Raw genomic sequence first — 17,728 nt, 5'->3', positions numbered from 1 at the left:
AGGTATAAAAAAATAAAGCTTATAGGTGTGCTTAAATTGCCACCCAGCTTATATATCAAATATAAGCACACTCACATTTTGTGCTGGAATTTTCAAGTTTATCTTCCTTCCTAAACTAAATGAGCTAATCTGTGTCCATTTAAACTTTATTGTTAGGTTATAATTAGCTTGAATTAGATTGTAGTAACAGCACAGCTTAAGCCTCTCCACTTACACATCAGCTAATGCCTTCTGCTGCCATTGTGTGTGTTTCATGTCAGTGAGATTAATTGGCTCCTGCCAGACAAATCCACTATAAACCTGCCCTGACCTAACAAGGCATCGGTATTTACAGTTTGGTGTATAGAGAGGTTAATTACCCCATGAGATTTTTTACAATCAACAGAGGAATTAAACATAATTATACAGGTTCCAACAACATAAGCAATGACACTCAATATTTCTACAGGTGCATTGGATGAATGCCCCGCCACAGACAAGTGCATTGTACATTATGTGTGCAGCTCTAGGCTGAGGTGTATCTCACCGTAACAGATCAAATGTTGCTATGTGAGCATCAAGTAGACAAAAAGGAAGACGGTATCAAATCAGCAACATGGGCCAGTCAGTATTTAGATTTCATATAACAGTAAACCAGTTGTGGAAATGTATGCCTCTAGGCCATCCTTTCACATTGTGTTGTGGTTGCAGATTATAATAGTTACATAACTTTTCGTGCCAGTGAGGCTACAATCCTGCTTGAGAATCTGAGTAAAACCAAACAAGACACTAAAGACAATGGGACATTTTCCATAGACTTTATTATAGTTGTTTTCTTCTCAATCTAACAGGTATACACAACGCTCTAAATGCCATGGCTTTTTTTTGTCTTAAATACTCTCCGCTCTTAAAGAAAAACTGTAAAAATATTTAATAATAACTAATTAAAAGATCTCTTGGGGGAGGGGGAACAGGACTGGGATGGGTGCAAAGATACGAGGGGTGGTGGGTTGGGGGTCTTCTGTGGTCCTTATCTGAGGCGTTGGTTGGGACTGGGAGACAGAAAAAGAGGGTTGCAGGGTTAGGTTATTTCCAGCTGGGGTCTCACCGCGAAGATGGGGTGGTGTTACCATTTAAAGAAAACCTGAAAGGACGACATGAGATCGATTAATTCAAATAAATATAGTCTTTGCGCTTTTTCCTGATGCACAATGGACATCCCAGCTGACAAAGTTGTGAGACTGTGTGGTTAGTAAATCACCTGCACACTCTCTCCATCATGTGTGTGACGAGACGGTCAGAGATGCCCGGGCACGACTCCTCGGCCAGGTTGAAAGCGTTTTCCAGCTCCTCAATGGCTCCTACACCCCCGCCGCTCGCTCGCCGCTTCTCCTTCAACTGATAGCAGGGAAAACCAAACAGAAAGAAGCTTGTATGGTGTGCAATGGGAAGCTTTAACCAAACAATTTGATTTGTTCCAAGCCCAATTCCTACTCCACTGTAGTGCTGACGATTTACAACAACATTATAGTCAGGTGTAGGTGAAACTTGTTTGAATCAAAACAGAAACATTGCTTCCTGCTCTTTCCTGTTTTATTCTTACTAAAACATTATGTCTTTAAAACATTTTTTTATTGTTTTGTAAATCTGTTATTATTCTGGCTAATCACATGTTTTCAAGGAACAATGTTTAACTTAATCCACGGCTCTAGAGTTAGTTAAATTTAAGGTGTGTTCAAAAAATACACTTTTTTTTAGACAGGATTAACTATTCTAGATTAAGGCCTGATCTTTGATTAATTTTAACTGTGTCCAGGAAACGGTCCCCTCTTGAAATTTAGAAGACAATAGTGGTGGTTTGTGGTGGCAACTGTGGGCATTTTTTCCATAGCAGCACATGAACAGCAAGTTTTACCGCTCTGCCAAAACAGTGACTTTCCTGTACCTTTGCTCTAATTGAATGTACGAGACCCAATGCATATTGTTGTGAAAGTGAATGGTATTATTCAAAAGGTACAGTTTATAACCCCCATCCACAACAGCTGGGCTTACCTCTCTGAAGATGGGTGTTACCAAAGCAGACAAGCATTGTGACTTGGGTTGCCTTTTCACCAAATCTCCTGACTGTTAAGAGGGAAAAAAGGGTGTTAGGAGAGAAAGGCAAAAGATTTGGCTCAGCGACTGTGTGCTGCACGTGCCTTACCTCTGAATCTGTGTGTGTGTAGCCCTTCTGTAACTTGTTCAAGGAGGTGGGTCTGACTGTGGGGAAGGTCCACATGGGACATGTATCCCCATCACCATCAGCATCCCTGACGGAAGGACGGAAAGGGAGGAGAGAAAGAGATATTCAAAAAGTGTTGAGAACCAACATGACCTGATTTTAATAGGATGAATCCATGACCTGATTTTAATAGGATGAATCCATGACCTGATTTTAATAGGATGAATCCATGACTTGATTTTAGTAAATTTAGAAAAAACTTTTCTATTAGGGGCCAATTTAAAAAAATGTGTGGATATACATGTGCGTGTGTGCATGTGTATTATCCTCTCTTTAAACCATTTCCTATTTGCAGGAAGGGGTATCGTCCATAAACTCTCCAGATATTTGGCAATCCTACAATTTGACAGAAGCTTTGTATAGCTGACAGAATTAAAATGAAAAAACAACAAACAGAGAAAGCAAAAAGTTTCATTTCTTATACTGCTAGGGAATCATCCATACATTATTCTGAAAATTATTCAGTTAAGTTCCACTAATTCCACAACCAGAGCGTATGCACATGTGTCCCTGAGACTCACATATCTGAGTCGTCGGAGCTGGATTCCTCTCCGTGGCCCTCTGACTTCCAGCGACGGTATCGGTCGATGAGCTCTGTGAGATAGGATGTCTTCTTTGTGTAACGTGTGATGAACTTGTGCTTGACCAGCTCTTTGGCTGTAGGCCTCTGTGACGATGTGTTAGAAAAGAAACAAGTGGCAAAAAAAGATTAAAGTTCAGTTACCGGCATCACCCATTAACTCTGGAGTTGTCTATTTATAACACTTACATTTGCATTATTTCGATTTTAACAAGGACATGAATTTGGAATGGGTTTGAATATAAATTCATACTAAGCACAAGACCAGCTAATAATGTCATTTTTGGAACATATACTGTATGTCCGAAAGCTAGCATGTCTGATCCCATGAGTTTTGGATACAGGTGTATTACTTACAAAACGAGGGTCTTTATTTAGACAAGCCTCCACAAACTCTTTGAAGGGCTTGCTGTAGGGTCCCTCTAGTGTGGGTGGAGTGTTTTTCGGGATGAGGAAAAGGACCCTCATGGGGTGGAGGTCAGAGTTGGGTGGTTCCCCTTTGGCTAGCTCAATGGCAGTGATTCCAAGGGACCATATATCAGCCTGAGGGGGATAGTGACATGTGTGAGTAGGGCTGTGTAAACTTCACATACAGACACTACAGACTGTGTGAGGACTTCAATATTCCGATGCTTAAAAAAACATTATCTCTTAATGGACTCGATGTTAAACCCAAAATGGCGTACGCAGGGTGTCTCCTGACTGGTCCACACAGACTCTGGCCTCACCTTGAAGTCATAGGCTGACTGTTTGATAACCTCTGGAGCCATCCAGAAAGGAGTGCCAACAAATGTGTTCCTCTTAATCTGGGTGTCAGTCAGCTGTCCCGCCACGCCAAAATCTGCCAGTTTCACTTCGCCCTGCTCCGACAAGAGCACATTGGCAGCTAGAAGAGGGAGACAGTAAATGTAATACAGAAGGAATACAACAAATGTTAAAAACATGGCAACAATAAACATTCCATGGAGTCTGATATAGAGCAAATAGGGATAATGAGCAATTAGGTGTTGTAGCACATTATATAGGAAAATTAGAAATTCAAAGGCAACAATGAATTGGTATATTGTGCATTACAGATGGATAGACAATAGGATAAAGGACATTTTGCAGCCTATTTTTCAGTTCAAGCAGCTAAAAAACCTCAGTAGATGGGTCACAGCCCCTTCAGTGGGACTACACGGACAGGATCTATGTACAAAATATACCCAAGCGTCTTTTTTTTTCCCATCTTTGTCACCTCCGTTTCAATATTCTTGTTACCCTATGATTTATGATAGGGTAAATCATAGGGTAAATTCTCTTTTCTTATGAAGGTAAGAGCACAACCTTAGCTACAGAGAACAGAGGAAATAGCTCCACACACCGATCTAGATGTAACACCTCCAGCATGTTGTGAGATTTCTTCATGCTCACAGATGGTGTGAATAAATGTTTGCCACTCTGTAGCATTATATTGTGTGAACGTATGCTGATTGCTGACCAGCATCTGGTTTAGACTGACATGCTGTTATGCAGCAGCAGCTCCCTCGTGGCTACTCAAAACAAACTGTCTTACTCAGTGCAGCAATAACTTGCTGACAGGAAGTTTAAATCAAAGCATTTAGAAGTTAATGAATAGTCTAGCTGCTCAGCGTACCATACCGCTGCAGATTAGCTGTGAATTAGGTAAAAAGATATCCGTCTTTGAACCAGGACAGCACTGTGAAATGATATGAATGCATGTTTATAAGATCCTAAATGAAAAAGAGGGACATAAAGAGACAATTATTACCTTTGATATCTCTGTGAATCTTCCTTTCAGAGTGAAGATACTCCAGCCCCTTCAGTATTTCCCTAAGCATAGTAGCAATGTAAGTCTCTTCAAGAGGCCCTGGACGGAGCTAGGAAAAGCAAAAAAGCAAATGAAAAACATTTGGAAATTGGGAGACAGAGCCAAGGACAGGTCCAGTTTGACTTCTAAAGTTTAAAAAGTGCCACTTTGTTAAGTCTGTATAAACTGTCGTTGTAGCTGTGTAAAAAATATATTTGAAGTCTCCTTACCAGATCCAGAGCAGATCCTCCACCTAAATACTCCATGATAATCCACAGCTTGGTCCCCTGAGAGGAAAACAATAAATACTTGATACATAAGTCAAACATTGCTGTTATTGACGGTGGCACTCCAGTCAAGTATGCATAACTCACTTCAAACCTGTAACATGTTATTGTCTTTTAAATGCAATTGTCCGCCTCTTTTGACTTTTTGTATTAATTGTCTCTTCAATGGAATTTTACATTTTTTATGTATTTCTATGCCCCTGTAAACTACTTTGAATTGCCTTGTGTCTGAATGGTGATATACATAAACTTGCCTTCCCTGAGGGTTTAAGATTTAAAAACATTGCCTTGACTTTGCCTGCTGTAGTACAGCACTGTGTGTCTGTGTGTCTCTCAGCACCTTCACCTCAATAATGGGAAATAAGCTGTGTGCTATTGTGTATGTGTGTGTAGCTCTTTGCGATTTGTGTTATCCCCTCACCTTTAGGTAGGATCCATAATACTTGGTAACAAAAGGGCTATCGCACTGGCTCAGCACTGTGATCTCCTGTTGAATGTCTTCGATCTCATCCTCCGCCTCTTCCAAATCGATAATTTTAATGGCCACCACTTCCTTTGTGCGGTTGTTGATGCCTTTGTAGACCTCGCCGAAGGAACCCTTCCCAATCCGCTCCTGCTTGGTGAAGTACTCCTCGGGATCCAACCGGGTATTCTGGTGAGGGTGACAGAAGAGAGAGCATTCAATTACTGAGTGTATGGCTTGCCTTTTACTTAGACCAAACACCTTGCTTCAAATTAATGCTCTTTTATAAAAGTTTTATTAGACATGACAGTCGCAGTTACATCTATCTGTTGGCTTATATCAGTGCTTCTCAAATGGTGGGGCGCGCCCCCCTAGGGGGGCGCCGTGAGTTGTCAGGGGGGGCGCGGGCTGCCTTGATTTCCAACTGACCAAAAAAAAAAAAAAAAAACATTTTTTATTTTTTTTTTGTGCTAGCTAGCAATGTGTGCTTGTGTATGGTCATATCCGCGCGAAAGGCCGCGATTTGCAGTAAATAAATGTCCACGTGTTTCTCCAAGTGTCTCTGTAGGCTAATAAATCAAGCAAGTTAGTAGACTCATAATAACATTAATGCATTATTGGTTAACGCATCACAGAAGGCCTATTGGCCTATAATAATAAAAAAACCACCTTAACTATGTTTACAGTTTAAAAATGTGTTGAATGAAATGCAAACCTCAGGGAATCATTTGCTCTTGTTTCTCTATCCTGAGATTCACACAGACTGAGCAGTCTTGTTTAAATGTTACAAATTGAGCTAATAAACTGAACTTTGAATTTTTTTGCTGCAAAAGTTATCTCAGCTCATTTTTGTTATCTAATTTGATAATAAGGTGATTGTATGCAGAATGCTCGTGCCAGAAACTCATACAGTGGTTTTGTACAGATAAATAAATAAATATTAGCAGGTTCTCAACAGTATTTCAATTTAGGGGGGGCGCGAACAAAAATTCTGTCCCCTAGGGGGGGCATGACAGAAAGTAATTGAGAAGCACTGGCTTATATAATGATGTTTGCATCATCAAATATATAAGGATGGTGGATGATTAACTTTTCCTATCTGTGCCTGCCCAGTGCCCATCTATTCAGCCACAGCCCATATGATTACCTAAACTACCTCATTACCTAGATCGAACTTTGTGCCAGGATTATCATGGTAATTCAAGAGGCATGACACTTACAAGTTCAGTGGTTTTCTCTCTCCATAACAGCAGGAAATGAGTGATGCTTTGACTAAGTAGGAGCCACTCGAAGGAGTCATTCAATTTTAAAACATTTAGGCATCTACAGTGTGTGTGACAACTACAATTCTAAAACCATGGAGACATTTTACATAAAGCGGAATACTTTAATGAAATGTAAGAGTTTATAAACACATGTTTCGATCAGCTCTTTTGATTGCTTTGGCAATGCTGACAATGGCAAGGAAATGAAAAATTAACGAATTCCTATCCGCGTAAATACTAATTTCATCACTTTCATTGATGGCTTAGACCGCCACCCACCTACTCCTAGGGAGCGTGACAGTGATGGGGGTCCGCATCGTCTTGGGCATGAAGAAGGGAGGTGACAGTCAAGTGAAAAGAGGGTTTCTGTACCTGGTTTTGCATGTCTCGAAGGTGTGCCATCCCCTCTGCAGGTTGGACGGGACAGGGACAGCCACTGCTCTCTCTTTCCGAAGTTATCAAATGGTCCTTTTGGGCTTTTCCTCTCCTCTTAGCTGTCTAGGAAGCTAGCTAGGTCGCTAGCCAACAAGATAAACACCCAATCTCCTGGCTTAAACGGGGCTGTCACTCGGCGTACTGTTTTCGGCCTCGGAGTCCAACGGAGGACTGAAGAGCCCGGCGATACGACGAGCTACTGACCGAGAGACTCCATTTCTGTCGGCGGTGATGAACAAGAAGAAGAAAAAGGCTTTTTCCGCGTATTAATATTTAATTCATTTTAGGGAACGTTTAGCCTGTTGTTCATTTGAAGCTTGAGGAGGAGGACAAAATAATGGCCCAGACGGAGGACGCATGCGCATTGGGTTTAAAAAAGACGGAATTGTGGGAGTTGTATTTCATAGCTCTGCTAAACTTGTCTGTTGAGGCGCCTGAATGACATAAAAGCACAGATAAATAGGGTAACAGAAAGTAAATTAAGTGACTAAACATTAATACATGAATACAAATAATTATATATAGCCTACTATACAAGACCAATTAAACTCAAAATTAGAAAGCAAGAGTGTGTATAGTGTGATAAGAAGCAGCACAATCAGCAAATAGGCCTTGGATATATAAAAACAGCGTAGACATGGACAATATATAAAATCATATAATTCCATTTAGTGATTAAATGTTGTCTGTATTAATGGGTCATTCTTCAACTTGAGGCAATTTTGTGTCCCTGGCAGATATAATGAAAATAAAAGCACATTTCTTATTTCTAAAGTTTGTCGCACTTAATTTACACTAAAATGTCTCTTGGAGAAATAAATGGTACACCAGTCAATATTTTTATTATACAAAAAGTTGTGTTTTATATGTGGTTTTGGCTATATATCCTTTGTCCCCGGGTCCAGTTTTGGACATTCAACCTTGCTTAATTGTAAAATTCAATACTGATATAGTATTACTTTAAACATTTAATAATACAAAAAGGTGTATTTTAATTAAATGTATGATGGATTTTAAGAAATATTAGTATTTTATGTATTATTTTATTAAAAGAACACCTGTCCCTTAGGTTCACCGTCATTTCCATCACACTGAACAAAATGTGAATTATGGGAGGTTTCTTTAGGGTTTGTGTACTAGGTGATCACAGCATAGTCATGTGTCAGTAGAGCCAATGGCTAGAGTAGACATTCAGCTCCATGGAGGGAACAGACAACCGTAGAAGTCAATGAAAAGCTTGCTTAAATCAAGAATATGTTTATTGGTTGTCATTTCCAAACAACTCATATTTCCTTTAAATGATTAATTTATGAGAAAATAAACATTTTATGATGTGTATTTTTTGAGTGTATTTAATGTTAACTCTAAAAAGGACATTTACAAGCCAGTATAAAAGCAGATAATTTAAGTAATGTGACAAAATGTCATTTCCACAACAGTCATTTCCATCACCTTTTTCATGTTTTGAAGGGACTGTGATGGAAATGACAATGTCGTTGTTATAAATGCTTTTCATTTGGCTTATATCACTGAAACATATGCATATGAACTAAAACAGTTACAAAAACAAGTTATTAGCTCATTCATATACACATTATTCAACATGTTTGTCACATGTCATTTCTGTCACATTCTGTAATTTCCATCACACAGTCATTACCATCACAGCACATATTTTGAAGGAAAAATCCCAAATAATAAACACAATGATATTATGTTTTTATTTATTCTTTGAAATTGTTCAGCTAAATCATAGCTGAACAAAAAATCATAGAAAAATCATGATTGTGCCATCTAAGAAATTGATTGAAAGACTTATGTGGAATAGCTTTATGCAGATTTTCATCTTTACAATGGAAAAATATTATCTTTAAAACCCAGAAAATAAATTAATTTAAAACATTTGGTCACATCTGGTTGTACAACTACATTAGATATTTTGAAAATACAGGCTCAGTTCATAATTTTGTTTAAAAAGGACATTTTTGCAGTGTGATGGAAATGACGATTTCCTCTGATTGTTGGAACAAGATGGCTAAAATCATATAATATTTAAATAATTTCCTCACAGCCACTATCAGTAAATAGTTCTACACAAGATGGAGAACTACAACATATCACTAAATTTCTAAAAAATACTATGTTAGATTTCTGAAACTTCCAACACCAAATTTGCCTCAAGTTGAAGAATGACCCTAATATAGAAATTGAATATAATATAGTAGGCCTATATAAATATAGTGATACATAAACCTTAGGCCAAGTTGTATAGGCCTATTCCAGTACAGTTATTAGTTGGATTTTGTTCTCCAAAGCATATGCTTTAGTATTCTGTGGTGAATCCCAGAATGCAAATGCCCTGTAAACAAGCTATAATAACAATGATGTAAGGACTTGCACCATGCATTGCAAAATATATAATTAAAATTGCTGGCAGCTCATGCTCACCTGGACTGTTTTAGATGTTTGCTTATTGTTATTTAAAACATTTGTACCCATAACTGCCCGCTGAAGTGAATTTGTACCTCTAAATTTATCTCTCTGTTTTACTTTATGGATATACATCACATCCGCTCATAAGCCCCACACACAGCCTACCAAATGAAGCCAAATCTCTGTTCATCCCACTGTTTTACAAAGGTAAAACATTTTTGTGGTCAAAAAACAAACAACCCAATTAACTGCTCCAGTTTCACCAGCTATCAGTGGTACTGTCCCTTTGTCAGGGCATGTTTTCGTTAGCTTTTGTATATTTGCCACACCATAATAATGAAAGTGGACTAAGACTGGTATAGTGCATTTACAAATGTACATAGGAATCCCTTTGATTTTCATAATGAAAAATAAGTTTTTGACAAGGATTTTCCAATAAATGTCTATGTGTCCCAGTGTCAGGAAAATAATTGTGCAAACTGTGTTCTCTCTATGCCTAAAATGTTTTAGTTATTCACATTAATCTGATTAAACATTTAATCTCATTTTGAATAGACCAATTAGGCCTACATTCTGTTAACAAATCTGGTGCATAGCTTTGTATTATTGCGTATTAATTACACTAATAACATAAACACCATGTGAACCAACTCATTTGAATTTGATAATTTTGTAATTTAACCTAGGTGCTGCTGCCTGCTGATGCGGCTCGGCGCAACGTGCTAGGAAGCTCATACGCTCCGCCCCAGCGGGACACACTACGCATGTAACAAGCGACCCCACGCAAACGCCAGCTAGAAGCGGTGTGTCTTTCGGTTCACCCTTCACCGTTTCAATCATTCGTCGTCCTGACGCTGCTGTTACTTATAAAGAGTGGACAACTCTACGCTCTTTGACACATGATATTTTAAACTCCGGTGCAAAACCACAACGGTAAGTGTTCACAAAAGCTAAAACTAAGCACTGGAATTGTCTGGTTAGCCTCCTGCTACCACAGACAGTCAGCGGTGGGCTGCTAAATTACCGTGTTGTGATAAAGATAACATTAGCTTGTAATGCACGCCATATTACTGATAACACAAGTCAGATATAGCTAACCTACCATGGCGTCTTATATGAATTTTAATTCAATGACATTGAAGCCATGTGTCGCCGACAGCTACAACCCACCATGGCAACGTTACGTAATTCCATGCAACAAACTGTGAAGTGTTATTAGTTCTTTATTATTTATTAGCTTTGGTTTATGCACCCCATACCCTACACCTTGCCGGGGTTATTTGCTTTCACTACCGGACAAGCCCTTTCACACCTTAGCTAGGCTAGGGATCATGTTTTGGGCACTATAAGCTAAGCCAATTAGCAAGGGACTAAATTCAACATACCTTTTCAAATTGGGCGCAATGCTGCTGCTTTCAAACCAGAATGGCATCAACCTACTGACATTCACACGCGAGAGATGGCTAACATCCATGTTTCACAGAGCTTTAATGAAATCCCCTTACATTTTACACTCTGTGATGGCACTATCACTGAAGTGTATCTTGAATATTTGTGTTCTAAACTGCATGTCTTACCCATTTTTACTGTCTATTTACGTTATATGTATTGACAGGCTGGATGAGTGGGCAAACGTTCAATTCCCCCGCTGCTGAGGTGGCTGAGATGAGCCGCATCCATTATGATTTGGAGTACACAGAGGGCATCAGCCAGCGCATGAGAATCCCAGAGACCCTGATGGTGTCCTCTGATAAACAAATGGGGTCTCTGTCGCTACAGCAACCCCTGCCCACTCACACAACTATCATGCAGGTGCCAGAAAGGATCCTCGTAGCAGGTCAGGACAGGACTTCAGTACAAGGCTGCATGGCAAAAATTATTGTGTACATACAACTGTGCACAGAGAAACTGAAGTTAGGGCTTTCATTTTACAGTATCTTTCTCCTCCCCAACAGGTGATGACGGGGACAATCTCTTTTCTCGTCCCAGAGACTTGGACCTTATTCAGTCCGTCCCTCCTGTGGACCTCCTGAGCATGAAAGCCCCACCGCGTGTCCTCACCCTTACAGAGCAGCCACTGGACTCTCTGGAAACGGAACAAACTCCCTCTCCACAGAGCAATCCCAGCCATGTGGTAAGGGTCGAATCAACGCTTTCACTTGATTTTCTATTTATTTTTATTTCCTTCATTTACTGAACTTGAGACTTATCTAAAGCAGAAAACATGGCATTTTTATGGATGAACAGTCAGCCACATTAATACTTTTTACAATATAGCTCATAGGATGCATCTGTTAAATTGTTGATGAAAATAGTGTTGATGTAGTAACAGTTTAGGTAGAAATGATTTGAAAGTTATCTGGTGGAAAAAGAATAACCAAAATGGAATGTGGGATCAAAACATTTTCAAATAAAAGTATATACTGTGTGTATCAAAGATGTTTCTTTAACTCCTCTAGTTTAGTTGTGTGAGAGCAGTGATGCTGTGTTATAATTGTGCTTTTTGCCATGACCGAAATCAGCGTTGACTTGTTCCAGTCAGTTTTGCTGACTGGAAGTCAAGCTAATAATCAAGTGAGGTCTTCGTTAACTACCCTAATTTAATAAGGTAAATAAAAATAAAAAAACCTTAAATTTTCAAATTTTGTATCATTTATAGGCTCAATTTCAGGCTCGGTCTCGAAGGGAACGCAGTGCGAGTGAGAACATATCAGTCCGTCACAGCAGTCAGATGAGCAGAGGTGACATAAGGTGAGCACCCACCACTGATATCTTTCAATTATGAATAAGTTTTATCTTATTTTTATTTTACTCTTTATACTATTTTAAATCTTACTTCTTTACTCTTTCTCCCCACTCATCTCTTTGCCAGTGTAATTCCTTCCCCTTCTGCCCCCCCAGTCCGCTTGTGTCCCCCACTCTGTTCCCCTGAGGATGCAAACATCAACCTGTTGACAACTGCTGGCTTCCTGTCTTATGTCCAGTCTACAACGCGCCGGGCGTACCAGCAGGTCATCGAAGTGCTGGATGACACCCAACGCAGGTCATTACTCTTCTTTGTCCTTTCTGAGTTTCTCAGAAGTCACTGTATTAACAAAGTTTCTCAAAACAAACAGCTTATCCTGGCAGAAGACGGATTTAAGAAATTGGCACATTTGTAGAAAATAAATAAACTCTACATGTGGAACAGGAGAATTTGAAGCAGGGGTGAGGAGAGAAAGCATCTGTAAGACAATGCTGTGTACACAACTACTATTGTAAGTGGTTACTCATGTGACATATCTTAGGAAAGCAGAGATTCTTGTGATTCCAGTGATTCAAAGCATTACGAGATACAATCACAACAGCATGTACAATGTACGCTGTATAATCTGTCAGATTAACAACAAGCAAACAAACTGTTACAGCTCTACTGCAGCTCCCAGATGAAGCCTCATAGTAATCCAGCAAATCGTAAAATATTTGGTCTAAAAGACTTTATTTCATCCATAAATCCCCTACAACTGCTGCTGCATCATTTGAAAAGAGCATGCACGCTTGTCTAATATTGTCTAATTAATCGCCGGTATTGTGAAAACGTCAGCTACACCCATACAGTCAATGGTGACACCCTAACCTTTCGAATGACACCTCACTTGAGCTAATAGGATCTTCAATGTCCTGTCCACAGCATACAATAACCAATGAGAGTAAGCGTGTTGTCCAACAGTAATAATCATCCGTGGGAAACAGTGCGCCACCGCTGTATATAGTTATATGGAAAGTTGGAAACAAAGCTTTGCAGAGAATTTGCATCAAGGATGAGTTACTAGGGTTTGTCGAGGATTTGTTCCAGCTCTAAACTGTACAGACATTTGCAGTGTTTGTCACTTTTGTTTATATTCTGAATTGAGATTAGTTGATCTCCACAGGACACACCTGGACCTGGCCCTAGATATAAACCCTGATGAATCCGGCTTAGTGGACGCCTCGTCACTACGACGACAGGTAATTATGTCTCACAAACCTAAATGAGTGCCTCTGTAAAATGATAAGTGATTATTAATACGCTTATGGTACGTATTGTGAGAATTGTCTCCTATATTTATTAGCGATTAAAAAAAATGTATCTAATTAATTACAGGCTCTGTGATTAATTAATCAAAATTAATCGCATACTTTTATGACACTTTTATGCCTGTTTATAAACAGTGGTATAGCCTACAGTTTGTTTCTCTCTCTCTGTCTCTCTCTCGCTCTCTCTCTCTCACTCTCCGTCTCTCGTAACTCGATTCATTCACCATCGTCGTACTCATAGGCAAAAATATTGACACACACACACACACACACATACACATACCGTACTTTCCGTACTATATGCCGCACTGGACAATAAGCCGCAGGTGTTATAATGTTTAATTACCATATGTAAGAGTTCGTGCACAGAGGGGATTGTCGGGAAAGAGATGGCTGCTTGAGGAAGCTCCCACATTTCAACAAACAAGTTGCATATTTGCATAACGTACGTAAGTGTTACAATTTTGTGCAATAGTAGCTATTAGGGATGGGCACGAGTGTTTTCGCTACTCGTGTGATCGCTTGCATTCCTCGAGGATCAATCGATTCCTCGTTAAACTTTTTTCTATTTTTAGGACGCAACGCATCTGTCTACAGAACAACGGTTGACCGCAATAAAGCGCTCAATGCTTATGTCAAACAGTCACAGTTGCCATATGATATTAAGGATTTATTTTCCACAAGTTTAAAACACATTTTCCTAACTGAAAGTAATTAAATAAGCGGGCCACAATTTAAACCGATCGAGTAGGTCTGCGGTGGAGAGAGAAAAAAGAGAGAGAAAAAAAGCATGGGCTGTAGTTGGCTAACATTCAAAATAGGAAGGGCAGCAAATACAATAAAATTATTGTCCTACAATTTAAACACATAGATAGGCTAAATAACTCACCAAAGCAGTAGAAGCAGTAGGCTAGTATATCCAAGGCTAGTAATGCTCACTCCTGTCCGTGACTAATTACCGCGACTAATTCCTCGTTAACGGAACGTTACACCGTCGGCTTTTGAATCTCAATCCTATATTCCATAATAAAGGCTTCTTAAATGTCGTTTGCTCGAATGTGCCCGAAGTCAGCCTGGCTTCTTTACGTGATTTTCCAAGTTTTCCAGCACCGCATTCAGCTCCGCGGTGCTGTGGAGACCACACTGGCTGCGCTGCACGGAGGTGGCAGTTATTTGCGGTTTCTGTTTGACACAACGCTTAGTTTATTTAACTTGGATCAAAATATTTAATTTTGTTAAACTTTATATCCGTTTTGTGCCGTTTTGTACACGTATATAACATTTTAAAATAGGGGCGGCCCGCCGGCCGGCCTAAAGGCTACAAACACTAAAAAAAACAAAAAACTATTTTCCTCATCCACCAATCGAGATCATTTGAAACGAGGAGTACTCGAGTACTCGATTACTAACGCCCATCCCCAGTAGCTACAGAATATATACTGTGCTGTGTAATAACAGGGTCGAAAAACGGGGAAAAAGTCGCGGCTTGTAGGCCGAAAAGTACGGTACACACACACACGGGGCAGGTGTCCGTTTATGCGGAGAAGAGACAGCTAGCAAACAAAATTGAGACACACGGAGGAAGATTGAGAGATACTGTTTTGAACCTATTGTTGTACCCACTAAATCAATAATGCACAGACGCTGCGGAGAATAAAGTAAGATGTCTTCCTACCTTCATGCTTATTTGCCCGAAGCATCCCGTAAACCGTCCATAGAGCCCTCGGCCCCTTCTCTCTGTACTTTTCTCCCTTTTACCCGTGCAGGCCGTGTAAGCAAGCTACAGGTGCAGCTGTGCACCACTTTTGCACCGGGTCAAAGGGCATTATAGAAGTGCGATTAATCTGCGTTAATTTTTTTAATCGCGTTAATTTTTCTGTGATTAATTAATCTAAATTAACGCGTTAATTTGACAGCCCAATATTTATGTCTACAATTTACAACTTTTATGGTACAGTGAAGGTGTGCTGACACGGCAAGCTGTTGTATCCTGTATCAGGCTGTCTATAAGGGATGCTGGCAGAGAGATAAATTACCACTGGCATTTTTAGATTCCCAGCTGTACGAGCTAAAGGTTCAGCAAACATAAAGAAATACAAGTTCTAATATGATCTTCAACCAGTGAGAGCGTGCTCAAGTAATTATTTGAAACTAGCAGAAGGCCTCTTGTTCTAGTGCTGTAGCTGTATGCTTATGCATTTATTTGTTTGATTTAACGTTATTTCAGATGATCTCATTATAATCCCTGGAGAAAATCAAAAAGATGCACACTCACAGATTCTTTGAGTCTGTTCATGTTGATGTTGATTTGTATCCTCTTGCATACTTGAAAACTTAATTTGATAATCTTATGTATATACTTACTTCAAATATTTCCTGGACCCAGCACGTAGTGTTTTCAAACTTATAAAAAAAAATGTTTTTCTGTTCATGTGGCCATCCAGATTGTGAAGTTGAACCGGCGTCTGCAGCTGCTGGAGGAGGAAAACAAAGAACGCTCCAAGCGAGAGGTGATCCTGTATTCTGCTACTGTGGCTTTCTGGCTTATTAACACCTGGATCTGGCTCCGTCGCTAAGGTGGTTTAAGACAGTCTCCCAAAACACTGGAAGCCAAAGCAATTCCTTGTTAAAGGTGCCACCATTAAAATACACTTCGAGTCTTTTCTGAGTCTTTACTACAACTAAAGGCAACCTCAGGAAACTGCAACAACATTGGCAAACGCCTCCACCACAATCCTCCTTCTTTCTAAAGAACACTCTATATTCACTTACAGATTTCAAGCTTAATGCTGCCAAGACAAGACCTGTGAAACACAACCACTGTTTACAAAACCAATGATATACCAACGTTTGGTATATCTAACTAACATTGATAACTTTCACATTGGCTGACTACAAACGGGCTAAAGTGGGATACAACACCACTTGAATAGAAGTAAAGCTAAAGTTCACATAATTTCACACTCAAAAGATTAATCTATGTATTTAATTCCTGTTTAAACTGGCAAATGACTAGCAAGACAAGTCATAATGACACACTCAATGTTTGTAAAATTATTTGGTGAGTTAAGTTCAGCCTTCAGATACTGCTCTGATTTCACATGAGTTAAGGACAAATCAAACGTGGTAATTACAGATAATAAGGAATACTGGAACAAATTTAAAGTACAGTGCAATCCTATACTCATGCGCAAGAGTTGGGATATTAGCAATTGCATTTTAAACTTGAAAAATAGTTTGCACAGAAGCAACAACAGATGTTACGCTGGTGTTTATCATTACTCTATATGACGGTAAACCATATGTGAACTCTAATAGAAGAGTGTTTACAGTGCTAACAAGGATTTACTTGAGCAACAAATGTTTTGGGAACCAAACCCCAAGAGATGGATATATTGTTACAGGACCAAGTTTCAGACCTGACCAGTCTTGTATGTTTCACCTTGAGGTTCCTCCGTTGTCAAAAGCTACCATTCTTAAAGTGTCAAAGTAAGATAACTAAATCTGGAGATGCCATAACGTTTACCCTGAATGTCCTTTTGAGTTTTGCATTACCCAACACAATTGTGAACAGTACTTGAAAAGCCTATTTTTTAAATGTTTGTAGTTATCCTTTAAATGTAGATTTAAAAAAAAAAACTATTTGACGGTCTAGGGATTGTGTTATAAGCTTAATGCAGCTGCAACACAAATGCTAAGGGTAGGGTACTAAGGGTCTTATCTGTGAAGTGATCATGTTTTCCCATGCTATTTGTGCAGTTTGAGCTCGTTTTCCCTGAGAATGTGACCATTCATGTTTTTCTACTAAATTACCTACAAGACTCAAAGCATGGAATATGTGGTTTTATTCATCATACAGTGTTATATAAATCTTAGAGCTACTGTCTGTATGATCATGTGTTATGGATGGCTATGTATATAAAATATCAATGTCATTTTTTGTTTTCAACAACAAAATGAGTAGGCCTATCTATGTATTTATTGGGGATTTATTTATCACATATGATGCAGAGAGAGAGACATCCCCAACATGTTACACTCTGGTTAAACTGGAGTATTAAGTTAAAACTCGTATTTTCTTTGAGATACATGAAGACATTCATTGTGAATATTTTTGCTGTAATAAATGATGGATGTCA

The 17,728-nt window shown here is 39.2% G+C and overlaps 2 protein-coding genes across 2 annotated transcripts; one reads left to right on the top strand and one right to left on the bottom strand.

Moving 5' to 3' along the window:
* Window positions 1-815: 815 nt before the first annotated feature.
* Window positions 816-7,430, bottom strand: stk25b (serine/threonine kinase 25b). Its single transcript, XM_080033974.1, has 11 exons — window positions 7,038-7,430; window positions 5,359-5,589; window positions 4,881-4,937; window positions 4,612-4,720; window positions 3,569-3,726; window positions 3,198-3,383; window positions 2,782-2,927; window positions 2,183-2,288; window positions 2,032-2,103; window positions 1,241-1,377; window positions 816-1,123 (listed from the first exon to the last, which is right to left on the bottom strand). The coding sequence occupies exons 1-11, from the start codon at window positions 7,065-7,067 to the stop codon at window positions 1,084-1,086; spliced, it is 1,272 nt and encodes a 423-aa protein (XP_079890100.1). The 5' UTR covers window positions 7,068-7,430; the 3' UTR covers window positions 816-1,083.
* Window positions 7,431-10,326: 2,896 nt separating this feature from the next.
* On the top strand, window positions 10,327-17,633 carry LOC307255299 (mitochondrial fission factor homolog A-like). Its single transcript, XM_080033978.1, has 7 exons — window positions 10,327-10,466; window positions 11,149-11,370; window positions 11,489-11,667; window positions 12,193-12,284; window positions 12,406-12,576; window positions 13,445-13,520; window positions 16,034-17,633. The coding sequence occupies exons 2-7, from the start codon at window positions 11,154-11,156 to the stop codon at window positions 16,163-16,165; spliced, it is 867 nt and encodes a 288-aa protein (XP_079890104.1). The 5' UTR covers window positions 10,327-10,466; window positions 11,149-11,153; the 3' UTR covers window positions 16,166-17,633.
* Window positions 17,634-17,728: the final 95 nt, after the last annotated feature.

This window comes from Ammodytes marinus (genome assembly GCF_949987685.1).
Source record: "Ammodytes marinus genome assembly, chromosome: 9".
Classification (NCBI taxonomy): Eukaryota; Metazoa; Chordata; class Actinopteri; order Uranoscopiformes; family Ammodytidae; genus Ammodytes; species Ammodytes marinus.
Note: the sequence above shows the minus strand (reverse complement) of the source record. Positions and strands in the feature narration are given on the sequence as shown.